This window comes from Propithecus coquereli, unplaced genomic scaffold (assembly GCF_000956105.1).
Source record: "Propithecus coquereli isolate 6110/MARCELLA unplaced genomic scaffold, Pcoq_1.0 Scaffold438, whole genome shotgun sequence".
Lineage (NCBI taxonomy): Eukaryota > Metazoa > Chordata > Mammalia > Primates > Indriidae > Propithecus > Propithecus coquereli.
Window position 1 is genome coordinate 1,849,629 of NW_012150152.1, and position 20,988 is coordinate 1,870,616.

Here is a 20,988-nt window from a genome sequence, read left to right on the forward strand (position 1 = left end):
GGCGGCTCTGCAGGCCCCGAGCTGCCGCCGCTGGCGCCGGGAGACCCGGGGGGCGCGGCGACCGGCCCCGGCGCGCTCCTGCCGCCCTTCCCCCGCGCCGCGGGCGGCCGCGCAACTTGCGGCCAAACTTTCCCCCCGGCCTCCCGCGCTCGGATGGCGGCCCGCTAAGTTGGCCGCAGCCCCGGGCCAAACGGCGGCCAGGCCAGAGGGCGCCCCCTGCGCAGCCCGGGCCGGGCCATGGCCCGCGCGCCCCCGCCGGGGCCCCAGGGCGGCGGGGCGCGACTCCTCCGAGTCGCCGGCCCGCGTCTGTAGCGCGCCCCTCCCGGGCCCGGGCCTGGCCCCGCGCACGCGTGGGAAAGTTGGCCTGGAACCGGCCCGACCAGTTCCGCCCGGGCGCGCGGACCGGCCGCAGGAAGTTCCTGCAAAACTTTTTTGGGGGGTGCAGCCGGTGCCCCCCGCGCGCCGGGACCGGATGCGCGCCGGGTAGGGTCCCCCGGGCCGAGAGGGGTGCGTGGAGGGAAGAGCGCAGAGGGGGCGCCCCGGCCCCGCTGCCCTGGGGCTATGGCCATGGTGACCGGCGGCTGGGGCGGCCCCGGCGGCGACACAAACGGCGTGGACAAGGCGGGCAGCTACCCGCGCCCGGCCGAGGAGGACTCGGCCTCGCCCCCCGGTGCTGCCAGCGACGCCGAGCCGGGTGACGAAGAGCGGCCGGGGCTGCAGGTGGACTGCGTGGTGTGTGGGGACAAGTCGAGCGGCAAGCATTACGGCGTCTTCACCTGCGAGGGCTGCAAGAGCTTTTTCAAGCGGAGCATCCGCCGCAACCTCAGCTACACCTGCCGGTGAGCCCCCCCATCGGCTCACCGCCGCCGCGCACCCCGCCCTGGCCTGGCGGGCCTCTGACCCTCGCGGTCACCTTGGGCCTGGCGCTGACCTTCCCTGGGCCTCCACTCCCCTTCTGAGATAGGGGCACAGCACCACCACCCCCAATTCCATTCCGGGGATTGTGTATACAGTCGGTGCTGCATCGATGCAGGTTCCTCCCATCAGATGGTCCCTTGCGGCTTTCACCCCAGTTACTTCTTCCTCCTTCCTCCCTTTTCTCTGGGGAGGGGTCATCTCCGCGCGGGGAGGGGTTAGGGGTGCTGTCAGAAGTGGGACCCTAACCCCAGGGCACCCCTTCTCGGCGATCGCGGCCTGCGGGATCCCCCGGGAGAATCGAACGTGGAACTTGGACCGTGGAGCTCGCAGTGTCCAGGGGCCATTGTCTGCGGCCGCGCGGATCGATATGGCGCGCCCTTGGGGTCAAATATCACTTCCAAAGTCGCTCAGGCTACCGAAGCGGCAGCGGGAAGGAGGCCGGGTGGCACAGGGCGACCTCCTTCGCAAGAGGGGGCCCGGCTGTGGCGGGGAGCTGGGCCTGCCCATCAGCGGGGAACCCCCCTGGGCTCACCCGGGGCCTTGGGTCACCGGAAACCGCCACTGGAGGGCCGACAGGGCCACCGGAATTGACTGAACCGCCCCCCCACCCGGAGGTGGGTGCAGACCCGGGGCTCCCGGAAAATCCCTTAAACTTTGGGTCGTCTCTGAGGCAAGATGGGAGTGAAATGTTTCTAAGAAGGAGCCCTGGGCTGTCCCAGGTTGGAGTCCTCTCCAGCAGGGCGTGGCCTTGCTAGCTAGTCTGGTTGGGTGTTGGGGGCCGAAGGTCCCCTGGGAAAGGGGTTGGGGTTGGGTGTCCAGCCCAGGGAACTTCTTTTCTCACCACCCCTCAGGGAGTGACAAGCCCCTAGTCTGCACCCCCAGGCAACATGCATGGTCTCTGCAGAGCCAATCTAGACAGTTCCATTTCCCAGATGCACAAAACTGAGGCCCAGAGGGGTCAGGTGCCTGTCTCGTGGTTACACATCAAGGGACACAGCCTGAGTTGGGGCTTAGCAAGGGGAACAGCGGGGCTGGGAAGGGTGCAGCCCAGTCTGGGTTAAGTGTCCCCAGGGAGAGCTGCTGAGGGCTTGTTGGCTAAGGCCACCGAGGAGGACTCTGGGCACCCTGGGCTGGAGTTTGGCCCCGGTCCCAGGCCAGGGTCTGCCTGGGGTGGCCGGCCGTGTGCGGCAGAGCTGGCTCGCTCCCTCCTCCAGCGCCAACTGGGCCACCAGACTTTGGCCTCATTCTCGCTGCTGGAAAAACTGCCTGCTCCCTGGCCGTGTCTTTGGGGAGGACGAGGGAGGGGGCTCAAGCAGTTTTGGGGTCCCAGGGACTTCCTGAGGGTGGGGTCAGGGAGCACCAAGCGGGGCATTGTTTGGAGCTGGCAGGTCCTTGGGCAGCTTTGTGCTGTGTGAGCCCTGTGACCTGGTGAAGTCAGTGTCCCATCCTGAGCCTCAGCTCGATTTAGCAGAGTCCCGCTGGGACCCAGCCTGGGTGGTTTGCTGCCAGTTTCCCCAGTGAGACCCCAGCCCCAAGCCCAGCTCTCAAGGAACCCTAGTCTGGAAGGAGACACAGTGAGACAAAGATGCCCCAAGCCTGTAGGATTTGGGGGTCCCAGGGAGGAAGCAAAGGCCTCTGCTGGGGGTCAGAGAGGGCTGCCTGGAGGAGGCCAGGGGAAGTGGGCCTTGAAACATGAAGGGTTTAGCCGTCAGAAGAGGGCCAAGGGCACTCCAGTGTGTGGCCCTGACAAATGCTTTGTGGCAGATTGCGGCAGCTGTGTTGTAAGATGAGACCGCCCAGGCATGGGAGAAGTCAGAGCTAGGTGGGCCTGAAATGCCAGACTGAGGGCAATAGGGAGCCATGGAGGGTGTGTGAGCGGGGGAGGGCTGTGATCAAATTGGACTGGAGGCCAGAAGCCCAGAGGAGAGCTGATTTGGGCCAAGGGGTTGGGCAATGCATGTACTCTTTAGGTGGGATAACAGGAAGCACTTACTGTTTCCCTATCTAAGGGGACAGATCGGTCCCAATTCCACAGCTGGAGAAGTGGAGACAGAAGGTTCAGGGCCTCCCCTGAGGTCAGGACACCCTGAGCCGGATCCCTGCCTGCCTCCCCGCCTCAGGCCTGGCGGTTTCCACCCGGCTGCCCTGGACCCTCCCACCGCCTGTGGCTGGGCTTTGTTCTGGCTTGGCCTGAGCTCCCTCCGCCCCAGCGGGGCCTCTTCCCAGGGGCTCAGCAGCTGGCGCTGCGGGACCCAGGCATTCTGAGTCCCCACTGACCCAGCTTTCCTAACCTCACTGTTGGATTTCCAGCTGGGGCCTGGACCTTGGCAGCATTTCCTGGGGCCCCCGATTCAGTGCCTCCCCTTCAGAGCGGGGTCTGACGTCCCAGTTGCAGATGCGGAAACTGAGGCTGGGCAGGGAAGTCACCACCTGAGGGTCCGGGCCGGGTGTCTGCAGCGGAGATAGCCTTTGCTTTATTCCTTTAAGCGTTCAAGGGTTTGTTTTACTCTGTGACTGTCTCTGGGTGCCCTCTTGGTGCCCAGCTGGGACCCCAGTGACGTCCGGCCCAGGCCTTGGAGACCAGGCGAGTACAGGGGCAGGGCCGAGGGGAGAAAGGTCTGGGGACATTTGAAGGACAAGGGCCTGAACCTTCTGCTTGGGGCTGACCCTGGGCGGGAGCTCACCGCGTCAGGGCGGGGCCGCCTGTCTGGTCCCGACAGCTGAGCAGAGGAAGTGTCTTGGCCTGGCTTCGGGGTCGGACAGTCTTCCCAGAGGAGGGGATGTGGCTGTGGGACCTTCGGGGGGGGGGACAGGAGTTACTTCATTCATTCGTTCATTCGTTCATTGGTGCGGGCCTTGTGCAGGTGGTAATACTGGGGCTCCGCGTAGGTGACTGGCACCCGGCCTGGCCCCTGGTCAATTCACAAAGCCCAGCTCCCTGACCGTGTCCCCACCTGCTTTTACATCATCCTTGGGACGACGACCCCACCTCAGCCTGACAGCGACCAAACACAGTGAAACTGTTCAGGCTTCCATATTTTCTCATTTCCAGCCTTTCGCTTTCACTGCACCCTTTCTGCCCGGAATCGCCTCTCCAGTCACCTGGGGGACTCCTATTCATCTTTCAAAACCCGTTCCAGTGTGCCCTCCCTGGCATGCTCATCTGCTTTTCCACAGACTCCTACTCGTGTGTCGCTGCCCACCCTGATTGCCCTTTCCTCTCTACAGCCTGCAAACTGTGCCCCTGCTCCCCTCGGGGAACCACCCCACTGGTGTTTCTCAGGGGCAGCCACCAAAGGCAGCTCATAGGGTGGTTGGGGAGGAAGATGTGGGTGTCACAGGTGCCCTGGCCTCTGCGTGCCCCCAGGTCCAACCGGGACTGCCAGATCGACCAGCATCACCGGAACCAGTGCCAGTACTGCCGCCTCAAGAAGTGCTTCCGGGTGGGCATGAGGAAGGAAGGTGAGTACCTGTTGGGCAGAGGCAGCCACCCTGTGGCTCGGGCAGGGGTGAACAAACAGCCTCGCCCTTCTTGCCCTCCTTTCCCTCTCTCAGGGGCCTGGGGCCCCCGGGGCGGGGTCTGGCACCTGCTGACCTCATCGCCAACGATCCCTTGATCGCGTGGGCCGGCCCTAGGCTGGAGGAATCCAGTTATGATCTGTGGCCTCCTGGTCGCCGCGGTGGAGCTGAGGAGGCTGGGGACGCCCCCGGTCGGGCCCACCTTATGGCTTTCTCCAGCCCCCGTCTTTCCCAGGAGCCCCCCTCCTCAGCTCCTCCCTGGCCCTGACATCTTGGTGACCTCCTTGTCCCCTCACCTGGCTGCTGCTTTCTGAACAAGGATATATTTTTTTATTTGATTTGTTTTCCCTCCACCCTTCACTGCTGCTTTGTGTTTGCCCAAGGCAGGAACTCTGCCCGAATGAGTCAAAGGGCAGCCTACCCTTCCTCCTGACCCCAGGAGCCAGAGAGAGGCCCAGCCTCCCGTCTCGGCCCAGGGACCTAGGTGGACAGACACATGCTGAGCAGCTGGGCCTACAACTCCGTCAGAAACCCTTAGAATTCAAGTGGAACCAAGAGATTTCCACATGGAGCCCTGGGGTTCGGGTTTCATGTCCCTGCCTGGACTGTGTCATGGGCCAGGCCAGCAGCTCTTCCCAATATCTAACCTGAGTCTCGCCTACTTTAAAGTTGGTTTCTTTCTTGCCAGGCCTCTGTGGGAGAAGCTGCTCAGAGTCTTAAAACTGTCTGGTCACTCCCTTTGGTCCTTTTAAGTTTAGAAATGACTCTCTTGTCCTCCCTCTGTAACCTGGATTTTGCCAGTACTTGTCCATTTGATCTAAAATCCTGATATATCTCAGATCAAGGCCTCAGATCTCCAGAATCTCAGGGGTGGAAATATTCATAATCATAACTCATGCTCCAAGCACAGGGCCTTTGCACAGGCTGTTCCCTCTGCTTAGAGTGCACCTTTTCCGGATACCTGTATGGCTCCCTCTTTTACCTCCTTCAAGGTTTGCTTAAACATCACCTCCTCTGAGAGGCCCTCTGGATTACCCTCCTGTCTCCTTCCCTGTACTCCTGAGAGCAGGGATTTTTGTCTGTCCTATTCACTGATATATCCCCATGGCTCAGACCAGGGCCTGCCACACAGTCAGTGCTCAATAAATGGTTCTTGGCTTGCATTATCCATTTTGCTTCTCCTATGTGGCAGGTACCATTTATATAACTAAGCAAGTTATATAGATTCTCATTTAATTCAGTGATCTATGTCATCATCATCATCATCTGCAGTTTGCAGATGAGGAAACTGAGGCACAGATCAGTGAGGCCATTTGTCCAGATCAGAGAGCAATAGAGTATGATTAGGATTTGAACCTTTTCAGTCTGGGCTGAATGATGAGGAGGAAGAGCTGCATGTGCAAAGGCCCTGGGGTGCGAACATGGCCGGGTGAGGGAGGAATGCTAGTTGCTTACAACTCAGTGAGCAAAGGAGGAAGGAGAAAGTCCCTGGGGGCCCAGGGGACCACTCTTGGGCCTTGTCCAGCTACACCCATTTGACAGTTGACCCTGAGACTCAAGAATCACTTGCAGCAGGCTTGAACCCAGGCCCCTGCTTCTCTGCTCCGCCCTGCCCTGCCCGTGACCCCCCTCTGATGTTTGCTCTCGGCCAGGTTGACCTGGAGTTCATGGAGGTGATGAGACGGGGCACGCCAACTCATTACAGCTCATTAATTAGTCTCTGCCTGGCACCCAGCCCAGTCTGCCTCTCTGGCACAGGCTGGGCGGGCATGCGGCCAGCTCTCCTTTGTGCCTCAGTTTCCCTCTTCTTGCCTACCTGGTCACTGTGGACACGGGCCAACCCGGCAGTGGGCCCTCCCCGCTTCATAGACAAGGTTACTGATGGCGGCCAGTGTTTACTGAGGACCCCGCTTCCTACACCAGCGCCTCTGTGTCGGGGCCTCTGCAGGGACACAGACGAGACCTGCCCTCAGGGGTCACCATCTGGCGGGCCGGTGGGGGGTGGGGGAAGCTAGAGAAATGATCCCCTCTCCGTAGGAGAGAGCTGGTGCCGGTGGGTATTGACCCCTTACTTTGGGGTCCCAAGTCCTCGGCTCCACCTGAGCTCCGGGACCCCCGTGATGGACAGATGGAGCCTCCGTGGCTAGGTGGCCGCCTAGCGGAGCTCAGGTCTAGAGGGAGGGATTCAGGCCCGAATGAAATTAGCCCTCACCCAGTGGTTCCATTGCCACAGAGATGCTCCTCTGGCCCCCCCAGGAGCTGGGGTGGGCCAGGTGGTGGCCGGACATGGGCTCAGGCTGGAGGACTCCGGGAAGCCAGGGTGGGGCCTGCAGGCTCCAGGACCCTTGTTTTCTAACCTGCGTGGGTCCATGGGGTGGGGCTGGGGGGCCTGGGAAAGGCCAGGCCAGGGGGCTTTGGAGGCGGGGGGCTGAGTGACCCGCTGCTGACTTTTGTCTCCCCCTCCCTTTTTTCTCCCTGCTTCCCCTCCCGCCTTATTCCTCCCTACCCCTCCCCTCCTCGCTCTCCCTTTCCCATCAATCCGCTCCCTGTACCCGGTCCTGTCTCCATCTCCTGTCCCTTCCCCATTTCCTGTGGCGGGGTCCCTACCTCCTCTCCCGCTCCCCGCGTCCCTCCCGTTTCCCTGCCCGCAGCGGTGCAGCGCGGCCGCATCCCCCATTCGCTGCCCGGCGCCGTGGCCGCCGCCTCGGGCAGCCCCCCGGGCTCGGCGCTGGCGGCCGCGAGCGGCGACCTCTTCCCCGGGCAGCCGGTGTCCGAGCTGATCGCGCAGCTGCTGCGCGCCGAGCCCTACCCCGCGGCGGCCGGGCGCTTCGGCGCGGGGGGCGGCGCGGCGGGCGCCGTGCTGGGCATCGACAACGTGTGCGAGCTGGCGGCGCGGCTGCTCTTCAGCACGGTGGAGTGGGCGCGCCACGCGCCCTTCTTCCCGGAGCTGCCGGTGGCCGACCAGGTGGCGCTGCTGCGCCTCAGCTGGAGCGAGCTGTTCGTGCTGAACGCGGCGCAGGCGGCGCTGCCCCTGCACACGGCGCCGCTGCTGGCCGCTGCGGGACTGCACGCCGCGCCCATGGCCGCGGAGCGCGCCGTGGCCTTCATGGACCAGGTGCGCGCCTTCCAGGAGCAGGTGGACAAGCTGGGCCGCCTGCAGGTGGACTCGGCTGAGTACGGCTGCCTCAAGGCCATCGCGCTCTTCACGCCAGGTGTGTGCCGGAGAGGGCGGCGCGGGCGGGACGGACCCGGGGTGCTGGGAGGGACCCGGACGCCCTGCATGCACGACGGCGCTGATGCAGAAAGAGTGACACCTTGACGCCCCTACTGCCCACCCCAGGACTCCCCGGGACTCCGGTCCCCGGGGTTTCTCTCCCTGGCTCCCAAGCTGAGACCCCCCACCCGCTCATCCAAGTGCCCTTCGCGCTCAGGGAACACTGCTAGCACAGAGGGGCGGGGACGCGGAGAGGATGTCCCTGACACCCGGCTCTGGCTCCCCTTAGCCCTCCAGTGGCTAATTCCTGACCCCAGACCTCTGATCCAGGGCCCCAGGGCAACCCTTAGGTGGCCTGCCTGTGGGGGATTGTCGTGGGGGCGTGGCTTGAGGCCCCTCCCACCGAGGGGCGGGGCCGTCACCTTAGTAACCATCTAGCCGTGAGGGGCGCTACCGCCGTATTCCAGCAACTGGCAGCGCAGGTGACTTTGCACTTTGGGCAAGCGTCTCCCCAGCCTGTCCCCTGAGGGTTCCTTCGCCCACTGGAAAGGCTCCAGAACCCACCAGATGTGTCCTTCGGGCCAGGCATGTAGGAATCAGACTCGGAGAGGTGGTCATTTGATAAATACGGCCGTGCCACTCTTCTATTCCCAGACTTCTTCTCTGCCTCCAACCTTCATGAGTCCCTCTTTAGACCTTTCACATTCTCTCACCCCGCCCAGGTCCCCCCGGGCTTTGGGCTGTGCCATCCTCCCCAAATCCCCTCCCAGCCCCACCTTCCTCATGAACTTCATTAGAACTCATCTTCCTGCCGAAGGCTTCAGCGGAGGGCTCCAACTGCCCTTGAAACGTCGCTGTCTGCCTGCAGCCCTGTGTCACTGTTGTCACAGGATGGACTGTCCTTAGACCCCCATTTGTGTCCCAGGGTCCCATATTCCCCCTCCTGGGGGGCCTCGATCCTTACCCCCATCCCTGAGTGGTGTCGCCTCTGTGGGCCCTGTGTCCTCTTGACACCTCCCACCCTCATCCGACTCACCCTTGTTCCTTCCCCCCAGATGCCTGCGGCCTCTCGGACCCGGCCCACGTGGAGAGTCTGCAGGAGAAGGCGCAGGTGGCCCTCACCGAGTACGTGCGGGCCCAGTACCCATCCCAGCCGCAGCGCTTCGGGCGCCTGCTGCTTCGGCTCCCCGCCCTGCGTGCTGTCCCTGCTTCCCTCATATCCCAGCTGTTCTTCATGCGCCTGGTGGGCAAGACCCCCATCGAGACGCTGATCCGAGACATGCTGCTGTCCGGAAGTACCTTCAACTGGCCCTACGGTTCAGGCCAGTGACTGCGATGGGGCCGGTGTGCCGTGGTCAGGTCTGCAGACCTCAAGGGACAGGGAGGCTGAGGCTTTGAGGAGCCTCCCGGGGCAGAGGACCCTGGCTTCTCTCCTCAGACTCCTATTTTTAAAGACTGTGAAATGTTTGTCTTTTCTGTTTTTTAAATGATTATGAAACCAAAAAGAGACTGATCGTCCAGGCCCTAGCCTCATCCTTCCCAGAACCCCTGGCCAGGATGGAGGTGAGGGATGGAGGGTCCGATCCTGGGACAGCCTCGTCCCTGAGCGCCCCAGGCATGAACTTGTGGGATGGTGGGGTTGGCTTCCCTGGTGTGATGGACAAAGGCCTGGTGTCTGGACAGGAAGGACAGCCAGGCGAGAGTAGCGTGTGCCAGGTGGATCCTCTGGACATATAATCCATTTTGGGCACTACATGATGATGAAATCAAGGCCAATAATAAAGATGTTTCCTACCTGTACAGCTTCCCTCTCCATCTTTTTGAGCAGAGGGTGAAAGGGAGGGCACCCTACAGTGGGTACCCACCCCCAGCCATCTGGAACATCCACAACCACAATCTCATTTACCTAACAGCAGTCCTACTGTGTGCAACTGGGTGGTTAATGTTTTTGTAGGACAGGTGGGGAAACTGAGGCTGGGGGCAGGGAGGGTGGGCCTGAGGTCAGTCGGTGAGTTGTAGGAGTTGAGCCCACAGATGGCATGGTGTCTAGGCTCTACTGTCCTTGGGAGAAACATCTGGGGCTAGTCTTGTCACATGATCTCAGCCCAGCCAATCAGAGCCTTCCGTTCCCCTGGCCACAGTGATTGGTTCATGGGGGTCATGTGTTAGATTTATTTGATGGCAGGATTTGGAACTGGAAGGATATAATTAAAGCAAGGCAGAGCTAAGAGAGGAAGACCAATTTCCCAAGATGCCATTGGAGCCCCTGGATCAAGCCATACCTGAAAGCCTTGAGTGTTTTAGTCCCATGAGCCCAGACTTGCTGTTTTGTGCCTGAGCCAATTTGAGTTCAGTTTCTTCTCACATGTAACTAAAAAAACATCCTGTTTCTGAGATGGGTGTTTGGAAGGTGGGGACTGGAAGGTCAAGACTTTGAAATGTGGACTTAACTGAGTTGATACGGAGAGCTGCAGGGTACCCTGTCATCCCAGCCTCGGGAGTTTGTGGCCCAGCTCTGGTGGGAAAAGCTGTGGGATTTGGCACCAGGTCCGTAGCTCTAGGGGCCTAGTAGGAAGGGCACAGATGGCAGTGGAGGTGGCATCTCACAGCAGAGAAAAACCCCCATCAAAGATGCCCTTCTGAAAACAGCAAGGGAAGAATTCGGGTCTGTCACCCTGCAGGCCGGGCCAGTGCTCAACCCTTAAGGCAGCCCCAGGCCTCCCAAATGTTCCCCGTTAGCACCTCAGCGCCTCTCCATGTCCACCTTGAAGGAAGCCCGAGAAGATGGGGGTTAGGCCACTTCCTGTGGCATAAATAAGGGTCTCTTGTGGGCATGCCCTGTTCCCAGAAGGGGGTGGGATGGGGAGGATACTGGGACCCCATTGGAGGCTGAACTGGGCTTTGCCTTGGGCCAGGGTCACTTGCGATGTCACGTGAATGAGGGATTTGTGTCCATTGCAGTCAGGCTAGACAGCAAGGCCTCATTTCTCAGATTCACAGGACGTCTGAGGATTGAGTGAGACCATGATGTCTGTCCTGCATGTCCGTCCAGGCCTGACTGCTGAACTCCTATTTTCCTACGAAACCTTACCCATATGGCCCCTGGCCTCTCCAGCCTCCTTGATTGTTTAGACTTTGCTGTCCAGCCTTCTGTTACTGGGCCTAGGGCTATCTCCCCCAGACTGGGGACTTCTTGAGGACAATCCTGGTGGCCCAGTGGCTGGCACTGTCTTCCCTGCCTGCAGTTGGACTTGATTTGCTCCTGTCCCCTTGGGCTTCCCTGGGAGACCAAGTCTCAGAGAGGGCAGCTTCTGGTCCACTGTCACACAGCACCACAGGGAACCTGGCCCCATCTGTGCCCCACCAACTCCACCCAAGGCTTGGCCTAGGTCGGGCACTGGAGGATTCCCCCCCAGGCCAAGCATATGAATTGTGCCCACGTAATGCCTGGCATCTATCGCTGTCCAGCCTGTAGTGCCCCAGGAGAAGTGGAGATTGGAGGGATCCATTCGTCTGGGTGGGGTCCGGGCCTCTGCACGGCCCGCAGGCTGCATCTGCCGCCTTCAGGTGGTCCCCAGCGTCGCATCGCATGAATTCTCCAAGACGCTGCCCCCGCAAGACTCTGGGGTCCTCTACTGGTCTTGTCTCTATTACTGGACCTGCAGAAACTGGGGGCCCCTGGGGCTCCCCAACAAGCCTGGCCAAGAAGGTGATGCTGGATGTTGGTCCCTCAGCTTCCAACCGGAAGGCTAGTTCAGGCTCTTGGAGGACAGGGATCCCCCTGGAAAGATGAGGGTTCAAACCCTGTCTAGAGATCCTGGACAAGTCTCTGGGAACCTTGTTTTTTCCCTCTGGACAATGAAAGAACAATATTTTGGCGATAATTGAGTGAGATCAATCAAGAGTGTTAAGCAGCTGTACACAGTAGGTGTTTAATATGTGTTTATTCCATTGGGATGGAGAGCAAGACCTACTTCCAGGGGATGAGCTGGGATCTGGGTCAGACCTGGAGGAGGTCCTGGGAAGGCTTCCTTAAAGAGGGGCTACCAGAGATGAGCCCAAAAGGACGAGGCACCCGCAATCAGGAAAAGCTACCCCAGGGGGGCAGAACAGCGACAGCAAAGGCCAGGAGGCACAAAGAGAAGCAAAGGCCCCTCACCCCTATGTGTCCCTGTGCCTGTCTGCCAGGATGCTCAGAAGTACACGGAGCCCTCACTGCCTCCTCGGTCGTCAAATTTCTGGATCTGGGTCTTGAGATGCCTCAGTTTGCCCTTCAGGTAGTGGCAGCGAGCCTGCTTGTCCAGGAAGCCAGGGTCCTGGGCGGGGTGAGAGCCAGAGGTATTGCGCAGTTTGACCTACGGCCCTCGAGCCGCTCGGCCCTCCGCCCTTTTCTCTTCCAGCCTCAGCTGTCCCTCCTGGAACCTGCACAGGCGCTCCAGCCCAGGGCAGTGTCGGGGGGCAGAGGCCAAGCTGTGGGACCCAAGACTCACCCTCCGCTTCCTCTCAAACTCGCTCCAGACACGGGCTGCAACTTGAGCCTCCTTCTGCAAGGGGAGGAGGAGAAAGGGGCTCAGAGAGGGTTGAGTCCAAGGAGGGATAGGGAAACTGGGGCTCAGATAGACTAAGTCTGCAGTCCCCAACCCCCGACCACGTACAGGTACCCATCCGTGAAACTCAGGAAAGTGGGGAGGAGGAGCGAGCGAGGGAAGCTTCGTCTGTATTTACAGCCGCTCCCCATCGCAGGCATCGCCGTCTGAGCTCCCCCACCCCCGCCCCTGTCCGTGGAGAAATTGTCTTCCATGAAACCAATCCCTGGTGCCAAAAAGGTTGGGGACCGCTGGGCTAAGTAACCCATCCAAGGAGGACCTCAAGGACTGACCTTGGCCCTGTGTTATGGTGCCCAGTCAGCCTAGAGGAGGAAGTCTCAGAAATCTGGACCCAGTGGATGTCCCAGAGGCTTGGGTAGGGCCACCCCTTAGGGCTGTGGGGCTGTGGGGCAGGGCTCTCTCCCCGGAGCTGACCTGGCTTCGGGGCGGGGGCAGTGAGCTCAGCAGGGCCTCTAGCTGCTGGAGCTTTGCCTGCGCACACCCCACCTCCTGCTGGAGCTCCAGGAACTCTCCGTACTGGTCCTCAAACACTGCAGCATAGCGGCTTCTTTCCCTCCTACTGCTCACTGCGGGGTACTTACTACGGAGTTCAAGAGGATCAAGTGTGAGTGTGAGTGTCAAGAACTCCTCTCTTTTCCCCAATTGGTGCAATTTGTTTTGCTTTGCTCACGCTGGGATTGCAGGCCCTGGTAAACTCTTATTCGCCTGTCAAAGCCCCAGCCTCAGTGCCCCTTCCCTGTTCCCAGGTATGAAGAATCACATGCGGGACACTCACAGCTCATAGTCGGGCACTGGGTGAGGCCTAGGTATATGCCCACCAGGGATGGCTCCAATATGCTTCTTGGCGCTCAGAAGAGTCTGGGAGGGCAGCTCATCCTCAAAAACAATCTTCCTGGGCTTTGCCTTGTGGGCTCCAGGCTGGGGCTGGCCCAGAGGGCGGGGGGCACTGGTTTTGAGGCCCGGAGGCACCAGTCGCTGCGACACCACAGGAATCACGGTTTGGGGTTACCGGGGTAGCCTGGGGGACTAGAACCCTTTGACTGGGCCCGGCCTGGGGAGACCCTCCCGGTCAGACTCACCGGGGGCCCAGGGCCAGGCGGGCGGGTCTGCGTGTCCCCCGGGGAGCCGCGGATCTGGGGGCGCTCCCGGGTGCGCATCGGCCTCGGGGAGACGCCGCTTGGCTGCCCCCGGGCTGGTGGGCGGGTCCTCCGGGCGGCGCTGTGGCCCGCGCGCGGCGCGGCTGGCCTGCGGGCGGCCTGCGGACAGGCGAGGAGTCGCGGCGCCCGCGCGGGAGGCGGACCCAGGAGCGGCCAACTCTCCACGCGCGGGCGCGCTCCCCGGCTCGGCCGCTATTTGCATAGACCCCCGCAATTGGCCCTCGACGTGCCCTAGACCCCGCCCCCGGCTGCGTAACCCGGAAAAGCGCTGTGCAAAGGAGCCGTGACGTCACCGCGCAGCTTGGGGCGGGCTCGAGTTAATGCCTGTACTGCCGGAGCCTTTCCCTCTGGGCAGCGAGGAGCCCAGGCTCACCGCCCCCAAGGAGCCCCCCGCGACCCCCGCCCAGCCCGCGGGCCGCTCGGGTCGTTGCCGCCCCCGGTCACCTGTCCCAGCGTCCGGGGCTGCGAGCCTGGGTCCGCGGCGCGAGAGGCACTTGAGTCCGGGTTGTGCATTAACTGAACACTGGACCTGACGGGCGGGGTCGCCGCGCAGGGCGGGGGCGGGGCCTGACGCGACGGGGCGGGGCCTGGCCCGGTCACTCTCCCTCGAGTGACAGGTTCGCATCCGGCCTTGACCCAGACTCGCGGTGTGTCTAGAGCCGGCTATTTATTCACTCTATCTGACCCTCATTTCATTTGTCTGAAAAAAATGGGGTAGTTTTCGCGAACTTATTTTTTTACAGCGATTATATTTTAAAGTTATAATTTTTATCAATAGGGGCATATTTAGAAAATTCAAACAATAGAAAAGGCACACAGGGCAAAAGTGAATTTCTCACCCACGCCTGTCTCCCGAGGCAGCAGTTATTAATAATTCCTGTCTCCTTCCGGAGAGATCCTAATTCAATGACAGACATATATATTTTCTTCGTTGCAAAAAATACTGCAAAACTACTCATGTGAAAGTTTATTTGGCCACAAGTGGGATAATTATCTGTTGGATAAATTCCTAGAAATGGAATTGCTGGGCAAAGGGACCGGTTTTCTGTGTGTTTTTGTTTTCGTTTTGAGACGGAGTGTCAAAGACGTAATGCTTAGGCTGGTCTGCCACTCCTGGGCTCAAGGGATCCTCCGGGCTCAGCCTCCCGAGGGCGCGCCTGTGTCTTCACATTTGGAAGAAGTCGCCAAGCTGCTCCTCGGTGAGGTCGCGCCGTGTCTGCTTCTGTCGCCAGTGAGGGGAGCGGGGTTTCCCCACGGTCTTCGTCGTCGCGGATCCCCTCGCGTGTATTATATCTTCGAAGTTTAGAATATCGCCTCATCTGGTGAGTGAAAAAGTTTAGAAACCGTTTGTATTTGTTTTCCTGTTCATATCCTGCAAATCTGTTTTTTTCGTGTGTGTGTGTGTGTGTGTGTGTGTGTGTGTGTGTGTGTTTAAGAGATGAGGTCTCACTATATAATCCAGGCTGCTAGAGTGCTGTGGTGTCATCACAGCTCACTGCAACCTCCAACTCCTGGGCTCAAGTGATCCTCCTGCCTCAGCCTCCCAAGTAGCTGGGACTACAGGCACGAACCACTACGCCTGGCTAATTTTTCTACTTTTTGCAGAGATCTCGTAGGGGTCCCCTTATGTTGCTCAAGCTGGTCTGAAACTCCTGGACTCAAGCAATCGTCCCGCTTTGCCCGCCCCCTGCCCCCAAAGTGCTAGGATTACGGGCATGAGCCAGTGCACCTGGGCTTACTGATTTTTAGGAGTGCTTCATACATCAAGAAAATTAATTTAAGTATGCAGTGTATCTTTTTTGTTGCTATTATAAATGGGATACTCCAAGACGTTTTGCAACCATGTGTGTATATATAGATAGATAGATAGATACAGATAGTATATAGGAATCAAATTTTTAAATATCCATCAATCCCTTGGTAGCTTATGGAACTCTCTTATTGAAATAGCATCTTAGTTTGCCTGGGTCTTTCATATATACAGTCATATCTGCAAATAATTTCGCCTTTTGTTATCTTAGTTTTCCGGTCCGTTGCTTTTTCTCATCCAGTTGCGCCGACTGGCACCTCCAGACAAGGTTAAGTTCCGGGGGAGGCGCCAGCGGTGGCCAGTCCTCCCCGATGCTCACTTCAGCAGCGCAGCTGCCAGAGTTTGCACTGAAAACTCATCGCTGCTTGGGCTTGAGTTGAGATTTTTCAGTTGTGAAGAAAATGGAAAATACCCATCTTTTCTTTCTTTTCTTCCCTTTCTTTTCCTCCCTTCCTTCCTTCTTTTTTCTTTTTTTAGAGACTTTGAGTAACGGATGCCGAGCAGTACCAAGTGCCTTTCAGCATCTGTGATTTTGTTTTCTGATGCATTAATGTGGCTTCCTAATATTCAATCATTATATTAATACGTTTTTTCTTCTTTTCATAAGAGGTTGACTTTATCTTCATCACCATCACGTACCCTGTGTACACCTGTCGGTGTAAAATTTGCTGTCTACACACTTGGCAATTTCCCAGTGGCTAGAACTCTGGAGACTTCGCAGATAGTTCTGATGTCTCTGGCCTCACTCTCAAGGTGCTGGCTGCCCAGTCGACGCTTGAGATGGCAGAGTTCTCCCTGTGTTGGTCCTACTCTGGCTCATTGAGCTGGTGATAGTGGCCAAGTAGTGTTGACCCTCTCCCTTTCTTGGATTTTCTTGAAGTGGTGGTTGTTTTTGGAGAGGATTTTTTCCCTGAGCTGCTTTGAAGGGTCTTTTTACCTTCATGGTTATCTTAGGCACCTTGACACTGTCTCTGGACCTGGGTGGACAAGGGGCCCTCCTCTTCTTCCCTCCTTTGGTGCCTGGGGTTGGTTGTTCCAATGGCTGTGCTGGAGGCCTATGGTTTCCTGGTCATCTTTGCCATGCCAGGACTTCCTAGCAGTCTTATGATCTGCCACTAGAGTTTTAAAACACCTCTACCTGGTGGTTTTACACCTGAGTTGATGGGGGTCAACCTCATTGACGCTCATTGGAATGAACATTCATGGAGATGCCTTCTCTGGTGCCTGTCCTGGGGCATTGGAGAAGGCTTTCCAGCACAGGGGCATTGTGGTTAGGGCTTTACTGGATGAATAGGAGTTTGGTAGAAGGCAGAAACACATTTCCAGCAGAGACCATAGCACTGGAAAAACAGGGCAGTAGGGGTTCACGTTCATGCCTGTTAACGTTCCCATGGGACAGACACCTGAAGCACCTGTCACCTGTCCACCCTCTTTCCTTCACCGAGCTCCCTCAGTAACTGCCCTTACAAGCTGTGCCTGTCTGAAGTTGGAGTGAGCAGAGCCCAGGACCCACTGTTTCCCCAGGATTCCTACTCTACAACCCCTGCCAGGGTCCCAACCCCAGTACCCTCCCAGTTCTCTGCTAAAGTGATCAGAATGTGACCTGGGGAGGACAGGATTTCCACTAAGCTTTGGGCATGACCTATATGTGTTTGTTGAATGACTGTGTGAGGGATCTGCAGTGTCCCAAGAGCTGGTGCTGTGGCTGGGCTGAGCCCCGTCTCTAAATTATTTCCTTCAATCCATGGAAAGCCCAGCATTGATGCCCCCTCCTCCATGCTGAGCTCCAGGCATGGCCCCACTCCTCATGATCTCTGGCCTCACAGCACTGAAGGTACTGTGTTCAGCTCTGACTCTACCAAACTGGAGGCTCCTGGGGCCTCTTGGAGCCTGGCCTGCCCAGCCTGGGCAAGGTGCTAGGAGGAAATGGGGGGGTGTTTGACGGGTCACTGCCCCGCCCCCATCCTGACCTTCTTTCTCTCCTGCTCATAGACTTTCAGTGGCTCTCAGGGCTCTCCGGACACCCTCCCATCTCACTGCCCCGCCCAAAAGGCACCCCTGGCCAGGGGCAGCAGGGCAGAGAGAAGACATGAGGCGGGTGGGGCTGGTGTTTATTTGAGTTTGGGCATGATGCGAATGAAGAGGATCATGCTGATGAAGATGAAGCAGACGATAATAAGCATAGCCCAGAGCAGCCAGTTGACCGACTTCTGCGTGTGCTGCTCCAGCCGCTCTGACTCCGTCTTCAGCTTCTCCAGGCTCTGGTCAGCCATCTTAAGTGAGTGTGACAGGGTCTGTGGATGAGGTGGGGAGAGTGTCAAAAGGACTAGGGCCAAGTCTGGCCTCTCCCCACTGCCCTGGGGCAGGCCTGCACCTTGGCCCTGGCTAGTGTTGTGCTCTCTGCTGGGAATGCCATTTTTGCCTTCTACCAAACTCTTATTCATCCAGCAAAACCCTAGCCACAGTGCCACTGTGCTGGGAAGCCTTCTCTAATGCCCCAGGGCAGAGGCTGGAGAGTTCCCACAGTTCTCACACCTGGTTGTCCTTCTTGATGACGCTCTGGGCAGCCAGTGTGTTGGTCTTGAGGCTCCGGGCCAGGCCTAGCATCTCTTCTGCCAGCTTTTCCTGGAGGTCCTGATGCCGTTGCAGGACGAAGTCTAACTCAGCTGCTGACTGCTTTTCATCTGCTGGCCTGGGCCCTGCCACTCCACTGATCCCACACATGGGGACAGGAGAGCATGAGAGATGAGGTTGGGGAAAGGGAAGAGACTAACACACTCCCAAGGAATCCAAAGGTCATGGCTCCAGCCGCTGCCCTGCCTGGGGCTCAGTTTCCTCTTCTTTGCTTTGGCTTCTGGGAAGTGCATCCCCAGAGCCGGTTCCTGGTGGGTGGTTTGGACCTTTGTGGTAGTGCCCCAGTGGCCCAGGGTTTGTCTAGCACCCTCCCCTCGCCAGTGCCCCTACTGCCCGGGGACTGCAGACACTCACGCTCTCTTCCTCACATCCAGCGCAGGCTCTGAAAGCAAAACAGGACAAGCAGGAGGACAGAGAGGTTTGGCTTCCTGTGTCCAGCCTCCCACCATCGCCTGTGCTGTCTGCTCCTTACACTGCCGCCTGCCCATCTTTCCTGCTCGTGCTCAAAAGCTTTAGCTTGAATACCCCCTCTTCTAGAAAGCTCTCCCTACCCCACCTGGGCTACCCCAGAACTCAGGTCCCTGCCTCTGGCCTAGTCTTGGCTCTGTGGACTGGGTGTGTCCAACTCTGTCTCCTCTGGGGTCACTTGCTCTGTCCTGGCTCCCCCTCCAGGTATAACTCGGTGAAGCCCTCTGGGTCACACTGTCCCTAGACTGGGGAAGACCTGTGGCAGCCAGGCTGGGCATGAGGGACGTGGGGCAGCAGGGATACACGTCTTGTCCCAGGCAGCTGGCTCTCAAGTCCTGTTCCATTCAAGGTGACTCACCTCTGGAAGAGTCCTGTGGGAAGAAGGAAGAGACAGGTACAACGTCCCCTACTTTGTCACAAGCTTGTCCTTTCTGCTCTCAGAACCTCCCCACCCTCAGTCAGGACCCAGGATCCCATGACTTCTGAGCCTCAGTTTCCTTATCTATAAACTGGTAACAACGGCAGCTCATATTGCGAACAGTTCAGCTGATCCACGGACAATGCTCAGAAAAGCGTTTGGTCTCGTGCGATGGCTCAGGGGAAAGACTGTTGGGCCCCGTGTGGTCCCTGTACCTGACAGTATTGTCATTCTGGCTGTCCCCAGGCACCGAACCCCTGTCCCTGTCCAGGGAGTTCCTGGGGACCAGAGAGAGCCCTACCGTGCCCAGCAGCTCGCTCCGCATCTCGCTGGCGTACCGCGCCCGCGACTGCAGATGCACCGTCTTGGTGGCGGGCACCCGCTCGCCGGCTGTGGTCGGCACGCGGCCGGGCGCCAGGAGCTGGTTGGCAAGCGCCTTCTCTGCGGAGGAGGTCTGCGGAAACGGGGGAGAGGTCACTGGAGGGCAGGCCCTGGAGACCCCAGTGAGCGTGATGGCCGCGAGAAGGCAGAGGTGACTCTGCTCACCAGCTTCTCTGCCTGCAGCATCCCCTTCAGAAAATCCACCTTGCGCGAATATTCGCCGATCACCTCAGAGGTCGGTTTGCTGGAAGGCAAGAAGACAAAAAAATGCCCACTGTCCCCAGCTCAAGGAGGGACCCCAGTTGGGACGCGGACGCCCTAACAGAACCCCCGCACCCTGGATTGGAAACCCCTGAGGCGCCCGCACTCACCTCGCTTGGGCCTTCAGGGCCTGCAGCATGTCCTCCAGGGCCCCCACGTACTGGGGAGGGAAAGTAGGGGGTCAGCCCGTCCTTCCCAGGTCCTCGCTCACGTGGGTCAGAGCCAGGGGCCGGGTGCGGCCGCCAAATGGGAGGAGCCCAGTGCCAAGCAGGCGGGGCCACCCGGAGGGGCGGGGCCCCAGGGACGGGGCGGGAGCTGCAGGAGGACGTGGCGGAGCTGACCGGAAAGGGCGTGGCCGGCGTGGCTCTTTGGGGGGAGTAGGGCCGTGTGGCCTCCAGCCCCGGGAAACACCCTCCGGGAGTCAGGCTATACGTGGCCGTGCGGAATTCTCCTCACCTTCTCCAGACGCCACTCGTCCGGGTCCCGCTTCTCCGCTGCCATCGCCTCGCAGCGACATAGCAGCCGCACCAGGTTGAGCTCCAGCCTCGACGCCGCCATCCCCGCTCGGCGGCACCCCGCCCCTTCCGCTGGCGCCATCTTAAGAGAGGGCGGAAGTGCCTTCATCTGGCCTTCTTCCGGGTGGACGTGCCCCCCCCCCCCCCCCCCCCGGTCTCCGTTAACTTGCCCATCTTTGTTTGGGGCGGAATATCTTCTTTTAAGGCGAGGCAACGTCACGTCCGTATTCTCTCAGGGCTGAATTGCTTGCTTTTCCTCCAAAGCGTTTTAACCCTTTGGGAGGAATTGGAAGGACCCGGGTCCTGTGCAACGCGCCCTCTTACTCTGTGCCGCCTGCTCCATACGCCTCCTTCACACCCACTCCTGCCTGGATTCTTCCCCCGCTGGGTTCTTTCCCCGCTAGGCAGCCTTCCCGAAAGATTTGTCTTGGGGGACAAGCGCTGGCCTGGGACTTGGGGATGCAAGGCTCCCCACCTCGGGTTTATTATCTGTCAGAGGGGCTCATCCGTAGTTCAGTTATGAGATTCTGGGTCCTAGTCTTGACTTCTGACTCTATTCCTGGCCGTGGCCTTGGATTTCTTTTCTGAGCTCCCCTGCGAAATCGACGATGTGACAGTGCCTGCCTTAAGGGGGACACGAGCCAACCCTGGGAGGCAGAGGTGGGGTCGAGTCACCCCTAGTGTTGAGAACCCAGTCCCAGCCCACACGGGTCCCCAGGAAGCCGAAGCCCCAGGCCTGCAGCACCACTCTTCTGAAATGGATGGGGTGAGGGTGGGGACTTCATGAGGACCAGGGCCTGGCATGCAGCCCTCAGACCAGTGGCCCTGGTGTCCTTGCAAAATACCATAGAGGGGACCACACCCAAGGCCAAAAAAGGGGGCCTCAGAGGCCGACAGAGCAGTCTGAATGCCAGCCCCCTGCCCAGCATCCACAAGCGCTTTAGCCAGCCCACCTCCCGCCCTGGGACATTCTAGTGGCAGTGTTCACTGGAGGATCAAGGCAGGTCCTCCCAGGCCAGGGCACAGCCCCCACCCTGCGCCCCTCTTGGCTGAGGCTGCAGGGCTGACTCTACCCACCAGATGTGC

At 59.4% G+C, this 20,988-nt stretch overlaps 3 protein-coding genes across 4 annotated transcripts; 1 reads left to right on the top strand and 2 right to left on the bottom strand.

Moving 5' to 3' along the window:
* The first annotated feature begins 39 nt into the window (after positions 1–39).
* Positions 40–9,453, top strand: NR2F6 (nuclear receptor subfamily 2, group F, member 6). Its single transcript, XM_012654057.1, has 4 exons — positions 40–839; positions 4,286–4,380; positions 7,089–7,649; positions 8,707–9,453. The coding sequence occupies exons 1-4, from the start codon at positions 562–564 to the stop codon at positions 8,979–8,981; spliced, it is 1,209 nt and encodes a 402-aa protein (XP_012509511.1). The 5' UTR covers positions 40–561; the 3' UTR covers positions 8,982–9,453.
* A 2,131-nt stretch (positions 9,454–11,584) lies between these two features.
* OCEL1 (occludin/ELL domain containing 1) lies at positions 11,585–13,955 on the bottom strand. Of its 2 annotated transcripts, none has more exons than XM_012654059.1 (6): positions 13,860–13,955; positions 13,338–13,514; positions 13,034–13,182; positions 12,673–12,838; positions 12,142–12,195; positions 11,585–11,967 (listed from the first exon to the last, which is right to left on the bottom strand). In XM_012654059.1, the coding sequence occupies exons 1-6, from the start codon at positions 13,926–13,928 to the stop codon at positions 11,845–11,847; spliced, it is 738 nt and encodes a 245-aa protein (XP_012509513.1). In that variant the 5' UTR covers positions 13,929–13,955; the 3' UTR covers positions 11,585–11,844. The 2 variants fall into 2 exon arrangements, with proteins under 2 accessions (XP_012509513.1, XP_012509512.1); XM_012654058.1 differs by having other exon boundaries at positions 13,034–13,233.
* Positions 13,956–17,315: 3,360 nt separating this feature from the next.
* USE1 (unconventional SNARE in the ER 1 homolog (S. cerevisiae)) lies at positions 17,316–20,001 on the bottom strand. The gene is made up of 8 exons (XM_012654060.1): positions 19,844–20,001; positions 19,498–19,547; positions 19,292–19,370; positions 19,047–19,199; positions 18,686–18,698; positions 18,214–18,241; positions 17,761–17,935; positions 17,316–17,519 (listed from the first exon to the last, which is right to left on the bottom strand). The coding sequence occupies exons 1-8, from the start codon at positions 19,982–19,984 to the stop codon at positions 17,337–17,339; spliced, it is 822 nt and encodes a 273-aa protein (XP_012509514.1). The 5' UTR covers positions 19,985–20,001; the 3' UTR covers positions 17,316–17,336.
* Positions 20,002–20,988: the final 987 nt, after the last annotated feature.